Below are 16,045 nucleotides of genomic sequence, written 5' to 3'. Positions count from 1 at the left end.
TCGGTTCCTTGCGGTGGTGACAGTTTGGAGCCAACTTAAGGAAGAAAAAGGTATCTCTATAACTCTTTGGGAACCCAGTGGGTGACTAGAAGATAGACAGTGATTCCTTCCCTGGCTCTTACCAAAGTAGCAGAAACATAGCCAGCTTTGTTGGTTGCCTGGGGATTCCTCTGGATATGTGGTCATTCCTTTTTTGCATCAGTTCACCAGTGACAAGGAATGGAGTACCCACTGGGTTTCTAATGGGCTTTTAAGATGGTATTTGCCTAATATGGAAAAGACATGATTCTTTCCCAGCCGTTGTAAAATCGCTACTGCGTTTGGATAAAAGACACCTTAAAAGCATAAGCATTAGAGATTTTGGCAATGTTCTCTACATTGGTATTCAGTATTGTTTATTATGTGTTCACTCCGCAGTGACGCCAATGTACCTTAATCTGGTAAAAAAAAAAAAAAAAAAAAAGCTTTGAAATGACTGATTATCCATAACTAGGCAGAATGATCGGGTTTCAATTCTTCCTAAGATTCACGGGTCAAATACCATAAAAATAGAATCTTGAAGAATCATTTCCAAGTCTAAGCCAATGGCTCACTTACTGGAACCAGGATCGTACTGCAGAGGAATTTGAACATCTCCAGAGATTCTAAAAATATAGAATTTGATCCATAAAATATTCTGGGGTGGATATGCCAGAACTGAACCTTACTGATTTAGAAATTTGTATTTTGACAGAAGCGATCCAAGCAGCGGAAGTTACAGCAGAAGGCTTTACGCAAGAGGCAGCTGAAAGAACAGAGGCAGGCTCGGAAGGAGAGGCTCAGTGGGCTCTTCCTTAATGAAGAAGTGCTGTCCTTGAAAGTGACTGAGGAAGACCACGAAGCAGATGTAGATGTTTTGATGTAATAAGGATGAATTTATCAGCATTCTTTCTAAGCATTTAAGTATTCTGTCCTTTTATTTGTTTACATGCATCTTGACCAAACTTTTGGTTAGGGCTGTGCTGATGTACCGTTAATAATTTAGGCCAGTGGTTCTCAGCAGGTGGTCCCCGGACCAGCAGCTTCAGCATCACCTGAGAAGTTGTTAGAAATGCATACTACCAGGTCCCATTCCAGATCCAGTGAATCAGAAACCCTGGAGGAGGGGCCCAGCATTGTGTTTTAACAAGCACCAGGTTATTCTGCTGCACGCAGCTCTTGTTTTAAGAACCACTAATTTAGTAAATGTTTTGACTATTTAGACTTTAGGGTGGTTTAAGTGGGCTTTTTCAAGAAGTAGTACTTTTACAGTTTAGAGGATTTCAAGGTACTGCTGACAAGTAGTTTATTATGTCAGTATAGGTACATACGTAGCGATCATAATTCAGTTTCCTTTTTAATGTTACAGTTCCTTAGTTTGCTTTTTCTAAAGGGCCATAGTATTCTCAATTCCTAGTGAAAATCCTTTTTTGAGGTTGTGGGGTTGGGGTGTGGATTGCTGTTTACAATAGTGCCTTCATTAGGTTTAGTTCTGTTTTCATTTGTTATTAACTTAAAGGTGTAATAACAGGCCCTAATGTCTTTCCTGTTAGGTTTGTTTTTCACTTTATGTAAATTCAGAATTCTTTTGTAAGTGAGGACTACTGAGGAAATAATGTTACTAGTAGCTGAACTTTAGACTTGATGCTATATTGATTAATATTCAAATGGAGAAAGCAATTAAGCAAAACAACCGATTCTGCTTTTCCACTGCTTTTTGAAATTTTAGGCTGTGAAGCTGTCTCAAAGGCAGAAACTATGTCTTAAGTTCTTTTTGTAGGTCGTTTTTTTTTCCAGCACAGCTCTAATTTTTAAATATTTGGTATAAGCTTCTGGCATGTGAACAGGTTAATGTTCAAAGTTAACTAAAGAAAACCCTTAAAGTTCTCCTAAACTTCTCTATAAATCACTAGAAATACACAGAACAGTGAGATGTAGAAAAAAACCGTAGCTTGTTGGCTATTAATAGAAGTCAATTTTAGATGTGAAATCATGGAATTTCTTTAAATGTTTTCATGGAGAGTTTGTTATCATGAACATTAGGAGTAGTGTAATTCCTTTTCTTCTACCACATGTCTTTAAGCATTCACGTGGGTTAAAGAAGATGGAAACTGATACTACTGACAATCAAGCTGCTGACTTTCATAATTTTCTTTTTATTGTGGATAACTTGGGAGGTAATCATGATTCTGTAGGAGTTGTAATCAATGTTTTTTTAAACTCTAGAATCAGGTTGATAGGATTTTTACTTTTTTTAACTATCATATCAAGTGACTCCTTAAGAAAGAGATAGACTTAAGTTCTTAATTCTCAGTTGATATAAAGGCTTAACCTTGGCTTACAATCATGTGTTTTGAAAACTTGATTTTACTTTAGTTCCTTGAAGGTTAAAGGATTGAAACTGAGGATAAAAATTGATGTATTGCAGCTTTGCTGAGGTCTGTGGTATGGTAGATTTTGAAGACTACCAAATTCATACTTAAAAATTTTACCTAAAATGAAGGTATGTGTATATGGTTATCAGTTGGATTACTCCCTCTGACTTTCCTCTTACCCTTTCTTTGATGCTCCTAACCACCTTTAGAGGGCCCAAAGAGAGCTTGGGGTTAGACCCCAGAATACTTTGAGGAAGGTGGAAAGGGTCAACCTCATTGTGTTTTCCCTTCCAAGTATAGGAGGAGTAAAAGGAGAGAAGAGCAAATAAAGCTGAATTTTCTGCCTGCTCTTAGCAAAAGCAAAATCCCAGAGAATGACTTGTCTGTTTTCTTTACCTACTCTTCCAGGAAAACAGTCCACTTTTGGAGACCATAGAGCAGCATTTATCTGTTAAATACTTGGAAACAATTGACAATGACCAGTAAAAGAAAGTCCTAACGGGGTCATGATAAAATAAGACCAATTTTTCCACTCTCCCAACAATCACATAATCTTATTACCTTAGATTTAACTTAAGTCACTATTAAACAAGTTTACCAAAGCACCACAAAGCCAGTTTTAAAAGTTTATAAAGATTTGAGTGTTTATAGTAAAGTATGCCATGAAATTTTGTGTAAATCTGGATGCACTGTCTTTACAGTACTATAAATTAGAGATTGCCCATAAAGTTGGTTTAGAGGAGATTGAAAGTAATTCCTCTGATTAAAAGAAAAAAAATTAAAACAACTTGGGTTTGCTTGTGATGTGGAAGAGGGAGATTACAAAGTCTTTCTCCATCTCTCCCCCCATAAAAAAAAAAAGCAGTAAAACAAAAAGTTCTCTCGTTTTTGTTAATGTGCTATACTGTTTTTTTCTGTTTTAATATCTCATGTAGATAATTCAAGTTGGAATTCTTTCTTTCTTGGAATAAGTAATAATTTATTCAGTCTAGTATATCTCTGAGTTTAAGACAAATCCAACTCAGCATTTTTTCTTTTTAAATATAAACCTAAACTAACCAATTAATAAAAACATGAGACTTATTTGCTCCAGTGTCAGTTATCATCTGTAGAGAATGGACACTGGAGCAAATAAGTTTCTTCCCCCCTTTAAACATAACCTTTGTTAACTTAGGGCATGATCACGTTCCCTCAGATTTTTTGAAAAACATTAGAGATCTTTATGTAAGTTTAATTATATCTCAATAAAACTGGAAAAAAAAGGAGCTCTTGTAGAAGTCTGTCAGTGCCCACCACATGTATGAACTTTGAGTTAAACAAAATGGCATGTCTTTTTCTACAGTTTTACAACTGAATTAAAGTATGGCAAAGTAGTATAATGTTTAGTGGACTATAAAGAGCGAATTCATTCTGCCCTAACAAGAACATAGAATAAAATAACGCTTTTTTTCATGAGAGAGACTTGTCTCATTTTTTCTTAGGTTGGGGCAGTTTTGTCCATTTCCTTAGCCCTTTGGGTTAACTATAGATAGGTATTGCTGAATTAATCCCAGAAACTGACTTGTAATTTAATGACTTTATGAATTGGGTGGAGGCCTCATTTTATTTAGCTCCTAGAAGTGCTTAGGAAAAATTCCTAGAAACTACTGTATAAAGGTATCCAGATTCTGATGAGCTTTAAAAATTGAAATTTATCACGTATCTTCATATTTAAGCCAAAAATGTTAGTACTTGACAAATATAGAAGTCTTGTTTCCAGATTCTGTAGCAGAGACTTTTGTTCATGGCTTACTTTATAGCCTCATGTGCCTTAAAGGTGAACTCTGTACTTTTTCTCAATATCAGTCTTTTTCAAACTCAAAAATAATCTAAATATTGTAATTTGTTTTATAAAATCCCCATCTGTTGGATATCAGTAAGCAAAAACATTAAATTGAACCAATCAGTGGTAATAGTGTATAACAAAACAGTGACCTTTCAGATCTTAAATTTCATTACATAACTTCATTTTTGGCCCAGCTAGGTCATTGAAGAACACTGAAAGTTACCTTAAGTAGAGCTTAATGTATTCTCTCATTTTTTCCCCTGAAAAAGGTCATAAGCCAGAATGCTTTTTTAATGCCAGGTAATTCTTAGTATCTGGAAAGATAATTTTAAAGACAAAAGTATGTCAAGAACAGAGATTATATAGCAGCTTGATTCTCTTATTAGAACTTTAGGGATTCTTTGCATTCATTTGTGTAATAGCTGGAACACTCCCCTTCCCTTTAACAGATTACCTGTTAGCTCTTCAGTCTTCAAGAAATGTTTGCTTAGAATTGGGAGGGGGTTACTTAAAGTCAGTTTATAGTTTGGGACAGTTGATAGGAAGATTCCCAGTTGTATTTCAAATATGGTATTGGTGTTGAGCACACTGACATTCAACATGTCTAAACTTAGAGGTAAATCTAATCCTGAAAAGGACTGTTAGTTAGAAAATAAGTATTTGTATACACATGTATTGTGGTAACTTTGGATTCATTTTAAGTCTGACAAAGTAAGATAAATTCTATCTTTACAATGAAATTATGCTAAGTGGGTGAGAAACATCGGAGAGATATTTAGACCTAGGCGTCTCTGTCAGCATAGTATCTGGAACATAGCTCCTTAGAATTCTAGCTTAATTCTCATTTCTTTGGAAAATAATTTACTTATTCCAAAGGCTTAGAAGGAACCCTGAAAATTCCTCTAATTTACTGGCTATTAATAGAGTACAGAAGTTGCATGCTATAGCTGCAGATCTAACTTGACTCACTAAAATTTTATTTTCATATTTTTTCTAATATTAAAATTATTTATTTTAAGCCCCCCTCACAATTTTATTTTAAATTAAAGTTATTAATGTTTTAACCTAGATCACATGATGGTAAGTTAATTTTTAATTTGACATTCATAATGAACTCTGAAAAACTGGTTTAGTCTTCTCTGATTTCAGTATATAGTATTTTTTCTTTATCGTCAGGTTTGTTACATCTTTGTGGTCAGTGGAACCTGTGGAAATCTGTGTTCTTTTTTTGTGGTGAGGGCTAGGGGTAGAAAAGAGGAGAATTGCTCTGATTATACATATGCATTTTGACTATATAAAGGTAGTTGTAGAATTAATATGTATAAATGACAAGTTAACACTTACCTACTCTGACTTGTTCTAAGGAACAGTGGCCTGAAGCCATGGCTTGTTTTCTGGAGCTGCTTGCTCTTCAATAGTAGCTGACCAGTTGGATTTAAGTTTGGACTTTGGGGTTAGGTTATCTAGCTGAGGCTTTTAGGAATGGATCAGACTATGTCTGTTCCTGTAGTGGATCAATTTAATTTCCTCTTTGAGTACTCTAATTTAGGTAAAGTTATTATCCATTCTAAATCTTTGTGTTGGGAGTTTAATAGGACTATTGTCAAAAGCTATTAAAGATAAACACAAGTATATGTAAAACATTTCATTTCACGGATGGTTAAAAATTTCACTTTTTTTCAGTTTCAGAGGTTAGTTATGTAGCATCAATATCATAACCAAAGCAAGTAGGAAGTTGACTGGTTTGGAGAATCTTCAAGTAGTCTTAAATACTGTAATGTATCAGATTGTTAACCAGGATTTTTTTCCTGTATTTCTGCTAAATGTATTACTATATTAATGCACTTTTGTATATATAACTGTCTTCTGTACATTCTGTACTTACTACAGTGTATATAAAAGCTGTTTTTCCTGAAAGCTGTAAGGGAAAGACAATAGCTGTAACACAGGTCGTTTCTATTTTGAGTTCCTTCTTGTACTTGGAAGTAGTAGTTCTGTAGTTAAATCTGAATGTGTATGTATGGTTGTAATTAAAACTGGCAATGTGGCAGAGCTGTCTTTTGAAGCTGAATATCAGACTGAACAGTGTGTTGTTTTGGGTATTAAAATCTCTTGTAATATTTTGTTTCTTTTGATGTACAGTGAGTTTTTACAAACCCCACTGCTGCTTACTACTTTATACTTCATAATTCACTCCTTTACATGTTCCATCCCAGCACATTTATCAACAGAGAAGAATTAGGTCTCCTCTCTTTTGCTCACAGTTTGGTTAAGGCTCCATAAACTTTTGTTTTGTTGAAAGCCACGATTTCCATTGGCAAATCATTTTTTTCTGGAGAGATCAGATTTCTAGAGAGATAGCATTCATAGCAAGTGAAAATTAGGTCTAACTTTTGTTTACAAAAATCCTATCTGTTTTCCTTATATATTAATCTAGAGTCTTTAGGTTATAATTATATAAAAGAAATGTCTGTGAGCAGTTTTATATAGTTTCAGAAGCAACTCAACTTTCAACAGCAACTTTATCTCTTGCCACTAGAGGGAGGTCTGTGGTTGCTCTCCTTCTGAAAATGTCTTAGCTGCTTTTCTTTTGTTTTTAATTTCAGAGGTTGAAATCAACCTCATTTTCAAAATTCCTTTTGTGATATTAAATACTTTCATTGATTAGTGGAAGCTAAGTTAATTGAGCTTGTTTAATAAAGCAAATCTTATGCTTTTCTGTAATCTTCAATTTTTAATAAACGTCTGTTAGCTATTAAGTGAAACGTGTGTGTGTGTGTTTTTCTTCTCTTAGGTACTTTAGAACTGTACTGTCCACTGTGGTAGCCATTAGCCACATGTGGCTATTCAAATGAATTAAAATTTAAAATTTAGTTCCTTGGTCCCATTAGCAATACTTCAAGTGCCCAGTAGCCGCATATGGCAAGAGGCTACCATATTGGAAACCCCAGGATACAGAACACCTCCACCATCACAGGAAGTGTCTACTGGACAGAGGAAGTTCTACTAGAGATTTGATGGTTTATGTGGTGCCCGCTGTCATCATCTTACCAGTGAACAGTAATCAGTGATTCAAAATTGCTTCCTACAGTTAACTGTTGTAGGTGATTTGTGTGAGGGGGAGAGCAAGCTGGGCTTCATTTTTCTACTTAATTAAAGCCACTACCAAAGTTGGAACTTGGTGGTTTAATAGAGAAATTTCTCAAATACTATTTCACTTGACTGTGAATAAGATTTTTTAAAGACTCTATTTTTCAAAACTACTTAGAGTGTTTTTTTATTCTTGTGATGTGAGAGCCTTAACAGGGCCACTGTTACTTGGGACTGATAATCCTCTGCCCTCTCCCAATCAGTTTGAATCTCATGGTTAAGTGGTATTTTTATATTACATTATTTGTGTTTTTTAGTAATAGGTTGATAGATACTAGATTTAGGTACAATGTTATTTCCCTTTGTAAAGGGTAAATAACATTTTTAACATTTCAGTTTATTCATTTGGTTGCCAGGATCTCATTATATGCCTTTTCTTTTTTAAAAGCAGCAGATAACTGAATTTATATATTTTCAGGTTTGTCTTATAAAGATTGTCAAGTAACAGTAAAATGAATCCCCACATACCCATATCTACTTCCACTCTTCTCTCATGGCCAATCTTGTTTTTTTTAACCTCTACCCCCAGACACCTTACCTGAACTCCCAATGTTGCTCAGGCTAACCCCAGATGATACTACATTTTTAAATGTTTCAGTATCAGATTTTTAAAAGATAAGGACACTCCTATTTTATATATAAATACAGCCATATACCTCCACAAATAAAAATAATTCCTTAATATCAAATATCTGGTTAACTTGAAATCAAAACCATAACTTTAATTTCAAAATCATTCTGCATTTTGTTAGCACTAAGGTATAAGAATAATTTTTGTTATTGCTTGGGTAAGTCCTGACAGTATGTCTTCACCACATTTTTATTGAAAGTGAGATATCGCTTTTAGATAAAAACCCAGCTGTTTTCCTTACTATGTTGGTAAGCCATGAAATAATTTGGGTAGCAGGAAGGGAGGGAAATAACTGTTAAAGATGAGTTGAAAGGTTATTTTCTGTCTCACCTACCTTTGAGTTCAAGAATGCTCTTTGTTAGCCAAAATTGGCACACATGGTAAAGATCCGAATACCTACTATTTATTTTTATTTTAACTTTTAAACATTTTTTTCAAATTAATAAATTTTATTTTTTTATTTAAATTCAATTAGCCAACATATATAGTACATTATTAGTTTCAGATGTAGCGAACAGTAATTCATCAATTGCATATAACACCCAGTGCTCATCACATCATGTGCCCTCCTTTATGCCCATCACTCAATTACTCCATCCACCCACCTCCCCTCCAGCAACCCTCAGTTTGTTTCCCATAGTTAAGAGTCTCTCGTGGTTTGTCTCCCTCTCTGATTTCTTCCCATTCAGTTTTCCTTCCCTTCCCCTATGATCCTCTGTGCTGTTTCTTATATTCCACATGAGTGAAAGCATATAATTGTCTTTTTCTGACTGACTGATTTCACTCAGTATAATACCCTCCACTAATATCCATGTCGATGTAAATGGTAAGTATTCATTCTCTCAGATGGCTGTGTAATATTCCGTTGTACATATATATATACCACAACTTTTTTTTTTTAATTTTATTTTTTTGAGAGAGCGCACGAGCAGGGGGTGGGGGCAGAGGGAGAAGCAGACTCGCCACTGAGCAGGGAGCCTGATGCGGGACTCTATCCCAGGATCCTGGGATCATGACCTGAACCACCCAGGCACTCATGCCATATCTTTATCCATTCATTTGTCGATAGACATCTAGGCTCTTTTCATAGTTTGGCTATTGTGGACATTGCTGCTATAAACATTGGGGTGCATGTGCCCGTTCATATCACTATGTTTGTATCTCGGGTAAATGCCTAGTAGTGCAATTGCTGGGTTGTAGAGTAGCTCAATTTTTACCTTCTTGAGGAAGCTCCATACTGTTTTCCAGAGTGGCTGCACTAGCTTGCCTTCTCACCAGTAGTGTAAGAGGGCTCTCCTTTTTCCACATCCTCACCGATATTTGTTATTTCCTGACTTGTTAATTTTAGCCATTCTGACTCGTGTGAGGTGGTATCTTACTGTGGTTTTGATTTGTGTTTTCTGGATGACAAATGGTGTTGAGCATTTTTCATGCATCTGTTGGCCATTTGTATGTCTTCTTTGGAGAAATGTCTGTTCATGTCTTCTGCCCATTTCTTGACTGGACTATTTGTTTATTGGGTGTTGAGTTTGATAAGTTCTTTTTGGATCTTGGACACTAGCCCTTTATCTGATATGTCATTTGCAAATATCTTATCCCATTCCATAGGTTGCCTTTTAGTTTTGTTGACTGTTTCCTTTGCTGTGCAGAAAACTTTTATCCTGATGAAATCCCAATAGTTCATTTTTTATTTGGTTTCCCTTGCCTTTGGAGATGTGTCTAGCAAGAAATTGCTGCAGCCAAGGTTAAAGAGGTTATTGCCTCTCTTCTTCTCTAGGATTTTGATGGATTCTTGTCTCACATTGAGGTCTTTCATCCATTTTGAGTTTATCTTTGTGTATGGTGTAAGAAAATGGTCCAGTTTTACTCTGCTACATGTGGCTGTCCAATTTTCCCAATGCCATTTGTTGAAGAGACTGTCTTTTTTTCCATTGGGTCTTCTTTCCTGCTTTGTTGAAAATCAGTTGACCATAGAATTGAGGATCCATTTCTGGGTTCTCTGTTCTGTCCCATTGATCTATGTGTCTGTTTGTCTGTTTTTGTGCCAGTACCATACTGTCTTGATTACAGCTTTGTAATATAGCTTGAAGTTTGGCATTGTGATGCCCCCAGCTTTGGTTTTCTTTTTTAACATTTCTCTGGCATTTTCTGGTTCCATACAAAGTTTAGGATTATTTGTTCTGGGTCTGTGAAAAATGTCGATGGTATTTTGATAGGGATTGCATTGAATGTGTAGGACATTTTAACAATATTTATTCTTCCAATCCATGAGCATGGAATGTTTTTCCATTTCTTTGTGTCTTAATTTCTTTTGTAAGTGTTCTGTAGTTTTTAGAGTACAGATCCTTTACCTCTTTGGTTAGGTTTATTCCTAGGTATCTTATGGTTTTTGGTGCAGTTGTAAATGGGATCAATTCCTTAATTTCTCTTTCTTCTGTCTCAGTGTACAGAAATGCAACTGATTTCTGTGCATTGATTTTATAACCTGCCATGTGGCTGAATTCTTGTATGAGTTCTAGCAGTTTTGGGTGAAGACTTTTGGGTTTTCCACATAGAGTATCATGTCATCTGTGAAATGTGGGAGTTTGACTTCTTTGTCAATTTGAATGACTTTTATTTCTTTTTGTTATCTGATTGCTAAGGGTAGGACTTCTAATACTATGTTGAACAACAGTGGTGAGAGTGGGCATCCCTGTCCTGTTCTTGACCTTAGGGTAAAGCTCTCAGTTTTTCCCCATTGAGAATGATATTCACTGTGAGCTTTTCGTATGTGGCTTTTATGACATTGAGGTATGTTCCCTCTATTCCTACACTGTGGAGAGTTATAATCAAGAAAGGATGCTGTAGTTGGTCAAATGCTTTCTCTGCATCAATTGAGAGGATCATATGGTTATTGTCCTTTCTTTTGTTAATGTGATGTATCACATTGATTGATTTGTGGATGTTGAACCACCCTTGCAGCCCAGGAATAAATCCCACCTGGTCGTGGTGAATAATCTTTCAATGTACTGTTGGGTCCTGTTGGCTAGTATCTTGGTGAGAATTTTGGCATCCATGTTCATCAGGGATATTGGTCTGCAATTCTCCTTTTTGGTGGGGTCTTTGGTTTTGGGATCAAGGTAATGCTGGCCTCATAGAATGAGTTTGGAAGTTTTTCTTCCCTTTCTATTTTTTGAAACAGCTTCAGAAGAATGGGTATTACTTCTTCTTTGAATGTTTGGTAGAATTCTCCTGGGAAGCCATCCGGCCCTGGACTCTTGTTTGTTGGGAGATAGATTTTTGACTACTGCTTCAATTTCCTTGCTGATTATTGGTCTGTTCAGGTGTTCTATTTGTCCCTGTTTCAGTTCTGGTAGTTTATGTTTCTAGGAATGAATCCATTTCTTCCAGTTTGCTTAATTTGTTGGCATATAGTTGCTCATATGTTCTTAAAATTGTATTTTCTTGGTGTCAGTCATAATCTCTTCTCTTTCATTCATGATTTTATTAATTTGGGTCCTTTCTCTTTTCTTTTGGATAAGCCTGGCCAGGGGTTTATTGATCTTATTAATTCTTTCAAAGAACCAGCTTCTAGTTTCATTGATCTGGAATTTCGGAGCTTGAAGGGACTTTGGAGATCATTTAGCTTGGTGGTTCTTAAACTTGAGTGTGCATCCGAATCCCCTGGAGAGCTTGTTAAAACACAGATTGCCAGGCCCCACTCCCAGAGTTTCTGATTCAGTAAGTCTCAATTTGCATTTTTAATGAGTTCCTAGGTAATGCTGATGTTGTTGGTCCAGTGAACACAAGGAGAACCACTGATGTAGCTCAATCCCTTTTTCTCTTACCTCTATTTTTGCAAATGAGGAAATTTACACTAAATGGAAAGTGACTGCTTTGCCCAAAACTGGTTAGTGACATGGCCAAATCAGAATCCAAATCTTGAGGTGCCTTATTCACATTGGAAAAGTCCAATGCTTTTCTTATTGTGCATTTGTTTCTTTCATAGTAGTTGCCTCCAAATTCTTCCTTCCAAGTCTTTTCTGAACATTTGGGTTTTCTTGATACTGGTAAATCTTTATTTCCCTAGATCTGGAGTTTCTCAGATCTGGAGTGTCAGAATTAAAATTGTTGGCAATTATTTTTTACATGCCAATGTATTTTTCTGAGGAGGGCTCCATATCTTTTATCAAGTTCTCAAATGAGTTTTCTTCCCCTTAATGGCTAAGATTCTGTCCTTTAAAGCCATTTTGGTTTTTAGAAATAACCAAGGGTCCTTTGGGAGGCTGTCTGGTGGTTTATGTGTGTAAGAAACCTGGAAATTGCTACATTTGGTCAATGAGGTATGATTTTAAAAGTAAGGACTGGCTCTTCTCATGTGGCCTAAAAACTAGGGCTTTGATGTATATTAACGAAAAGAGTTCTAGAAATATTTTGGGCAATGACAGTATCATTGGATTAGGTGTATATATGGTGATGACATGGAATGGGGTTGTTATTGATTTGGATGTATTAGCTCTGGCTTATTGATTAAAATAGTCATTTCCTCATAATCATAACTTGCATTCTAGAGAAAAATCTTCCACTAATGTTTTAGAAATATCGGGTTAGATTTCACAGACTTGTTCATCAAATCTGAGATAACAGAACTAGATGGTAATCTGAAAACTTGAAAGAGGTATAGACTTTTTGACATAATGGTCATTAAACCAGTCTCTTTATTTTGCAAGTGAGAAGCTTGAGGCCAAGAGAAGTGAAGTGATTCATTCAGGTCCCTATAGCTGAATGATGATACATGAAGGATGAGAATCCAAGTCTCTTGAGCTGTAGACTAGTGCTTTTTCCACTGTATCACACTGCTTTATGTCATGCTACTACTTTCCACAGTGGTTTGTGAAAAACACCTTCAAATTTTGGCATAGAGCACTGGGTTAAAGTGTGGATCCCACACCAGCAAAATCAGCATCACCTGAGAACTTGTAAGAGGTGCAAATTCTCAGGCCCCACCACAGACCCATGGTATCAGAAACTCCTGGTGTGAAGCTTGGCACTCTGTGTTTTCACAAGCTCCCCCAGAAGATTCTGATGCACACTCAAGCTTGAGAACCACTAGTATAGAGTCATGATTGTCTGGCTGAACATCAGAATTATCTGGGGGAACTTTTAGAAAATAATGGCTCTTAAACATTACTACCATCCTTACTCACCCAGACAAATCAATCTCAGAGGTGAGGCCTGGGCATCTATTGTTTTGTAATAAGCATTGAATTCTGGAATAATTTTAGGTTTATAGAAAAATTGTAAAGACAGTATAGAGAGTTCCTGTATACCTGTTACTTAGTCCTCTAATGTTATGTCTTTCATAACTATGGTACATTTGTCAAAACTAAGAAATTAACATTGGTATATTACTGTTAACTGCAGATTTATTCAGATTTCCTTATTTATTTTTTATTCAGATTTCATTAATTTCACCCCTTTTCTATTCCAGAATCCAGTCCAAGATTCCTCATTGTATTTCATCATCATGTCTCCTTAGCCTCCTCGGGTCTGTGACCATTTCTCAGTCTCTCCTTGTTTTTCATGATCTTGACAAATATAAGGAGAATTTGTCATTTTGTGGAATGTTATCCTCAATTTGGGTTTGCCCAATGTTTTTTTTCACAATTAGACTGGCATTTTGAGATTTAGGGAGGATTACCAGAAAGGTGAGGTGCCATTCTTATCACATTATCTTGAGGGTACATAATGTAGATATGACTTAACCCTAGTTAATGTTAACTTTGGCTTGTGGTTGCCAGGCTCTTCACTGCAAAGCTACTATTTTTCCCTTTCTAAACTCTGGGAACAAGTCCTGCAGTCTAGCTCACACTCAAGGAGGAGAGAGAAAATAGGCTTTGCTTCCTGGAGCAAGAAGTATCTACGTATATTATTGGGATTTCTCTATGGAAGATTTGCCTCTTCTCCATGTATTTATCTACCTGGCCATTGATATCAGTATGGATTCATGAATATTTATTTTCTACTTTGGCCTAAAACCTAATACTAAGATATCACTCAAAATTTTCCAGATTTGGACATTTGGAACTCTTGAAGGTTGCTTCTAGTGTCCCTTTGACCTACCCATATCCATTTGTATTTTGAGTGCTTTATTTTCTGGCATTACACAATGTTCCAGCCCTAGAATCAGCATTTCTTCAAGGAGCTGGACACTTCTTTTTTAAAAGCTCCTCAGGTGATTCTAATGCAGAATACGTGTGGGGACCCCTGATGTTGAGGATGAACCATATTCTTCTGTAAATCTCCTAATGCCTTTATCAGACCAGATTCTATCTTGCATCCTCATAAAATGTAGTCATCTTTGATTAATTTCTCTTCCTTTTCTTTTCATGTTCAACTTTTCACCAAAGCTATTGTCTCCTCAGCAATCAGAGCAGCACTTTTTAAACTTTAATGTACATAGGATCTTGTTAAAATGCAGATCCTAATTCAAGAGGCCCATTTTGTATTTCTAGCAGGTATCCAGGTGATAGGAGTGCTGCTGAGCCATGAACTACATTTTGAGCAGCGAGTGTCAGAACAAAATGCAGACAACTTAGGACATTTCAAGAGCCTCCATGGTCTGCCTGACCCCAGTCTGCTTTTCAGCTTAATCTTCCATGCATTTCTCCATTTACCTTATGCTCAAACCAACCAGTCTACTCAACATTTGTAGTAGTCACCTTCTGATGTGGCCCCCAAAGGTTGTGGTGATTCACTTCGTTGTTGAATTCCTTTCCCTTGGGTGTGGAAAGGACCTAGAGACTTGTTTCTGATAGAATACAGCAAAAGTGATGGGATGTCACTTCTGTGATTACATTACAAAAGACTGTGACTTCTGTCTCATTTGTACTCTTTTATTTTTTTTATGTTAATCACCATACATTACATCATTAGTTTTTGATGTAGTGTTCCATGATTCATTGTTTGCGTATAACACCCAGTGCTCCATGCAGTACGTGCCCTCTTTAATACCCATGACCAGGCTAACCCATCCCCCTACCCCCTTCCCCTCTAGAACCCTCAGTTTGTTTCTCAGAGTCCATAGTCTCATGGTTCGTCTCCCCCTCCGATTTCCCCCCCTTCATTCTTCCCTTCCTACTATCTTCTTTTTTTTAAACATATAATGTATTATTTGTTTCAGAGGTACAGGTCCGTGATTCAACAGTCTTGCACAATTCACAGCGCTCACCATAGCACATACCCTCCCCAATGTCCATCACCCAGCCACCCCATCCCTCCCACCCCCCACCACTCCAGCCACCCTCAGTTTGTTTCCTGAGATTAAGAATTCCTCATATCATCTCACTTGTACTCTTGTCCTCTCGGTTGCTCATTCTGATGAAACAAACTGCCAGGCTGTGACATGCTTTGTGAAGAGGCCCACATGGCAAGGCACAGAGGGACTGAGGCCTTTGTAGAAGAGCCCATAGGGAACTGAATTCTGCCAACAATCTTGAGTGAGCTGGGAAGTGCTTCCTTCCCAGTGGAGCCTTGAGATGACTGCAGCCTTGTGACAGATCCAAGGCTGAGTTCAAGCATCCAGCTAAGTCATGTCCAGATTCCTGCCCACAGAAATTGGGAAGTAATAAATGTATTGTTTTCAGCTGATAAATTTTGGGGTAATTTGTTAAGCAGCAATAGATAGCTAATACATTACTTACTTAATGTGCAATGAAATGACTTCCTGTTGCCTCCTTCTCATCTTCAGATGCTCCTGACTCATTCATTTATTCAACAATATTTGCTGGATGCCTACTAATATGCTAGGCACTGTATTAAGCACTAGGGGATACATGGTAAATAAGCAGGCACAGTGTCTGTCTGCCCTTAAATCACTTGTATTCTTTTGCATTGATTTTCAAAGTCTTACAAAAGAGGAGACCAAGGGGCGCCTGGGTGGCTCAGTCAAATGTCTGCCTTCAGCTCAGGTCATGATCTCAGGGTCCTGGGCTGGAGCCCCATGTGGGTTTCCTGCTCAACAGGGAGCCTGCTTCTCGCTCTCCCTCTGCCTCTCCCCCTACTCAT

The 16,045-nt window shown here is 36.8% G+C and overlaps 1 protein-coding gene across 2 annotated transcripts in view; it reads left to right on the top strand.

Moving 5' to 3' along the window:
- The window catches only part of FAM199X (family with sequence similarity 199, X-linked), a 29,183-nt gene extending 22,200 nt beyond the window's left edge, over positions 1-6,983 (top strand). For both annotated transcript variants that reach the window (XM_073888785.1, XM_025865132.2), the window contains exon 6: positions 734-6,983. In XM_073888785.1, coding sequence (XP_073744886.1) covers positions 734-904 — 171 coding nt within the window. In that variant the 3' untranslated portion in view covers positions 905-6,983. The remainder of the gene's footprint in view (positions 1-733) is intronic.
- The last annotated feature ends 9,062 nt before the right edge of the window (positions 6,984-16,045 follow it).

Source organism: Callorhinus ursinus, unplaced genomic scaffold (assembly GCF_003265705.2).
Source record: "Callorhinus ursinus isolate GAN/ISIS: 27379988/994484 unplaced genomic scaffold, GSC_fseal_2.0 scaffold95, whole genome shotgun sequence".
NCBI lineage: Eukaryota > Metazoa > Chordata > Mammalia > Carnivora > Otariidae > Callorhinus > Callorhinus ursinus.
The sequence above is the reverse complement of the archived record's forward strand: the minus strand, read 5'-3'. Positions and strand labels throughout refer to the sequence as shown.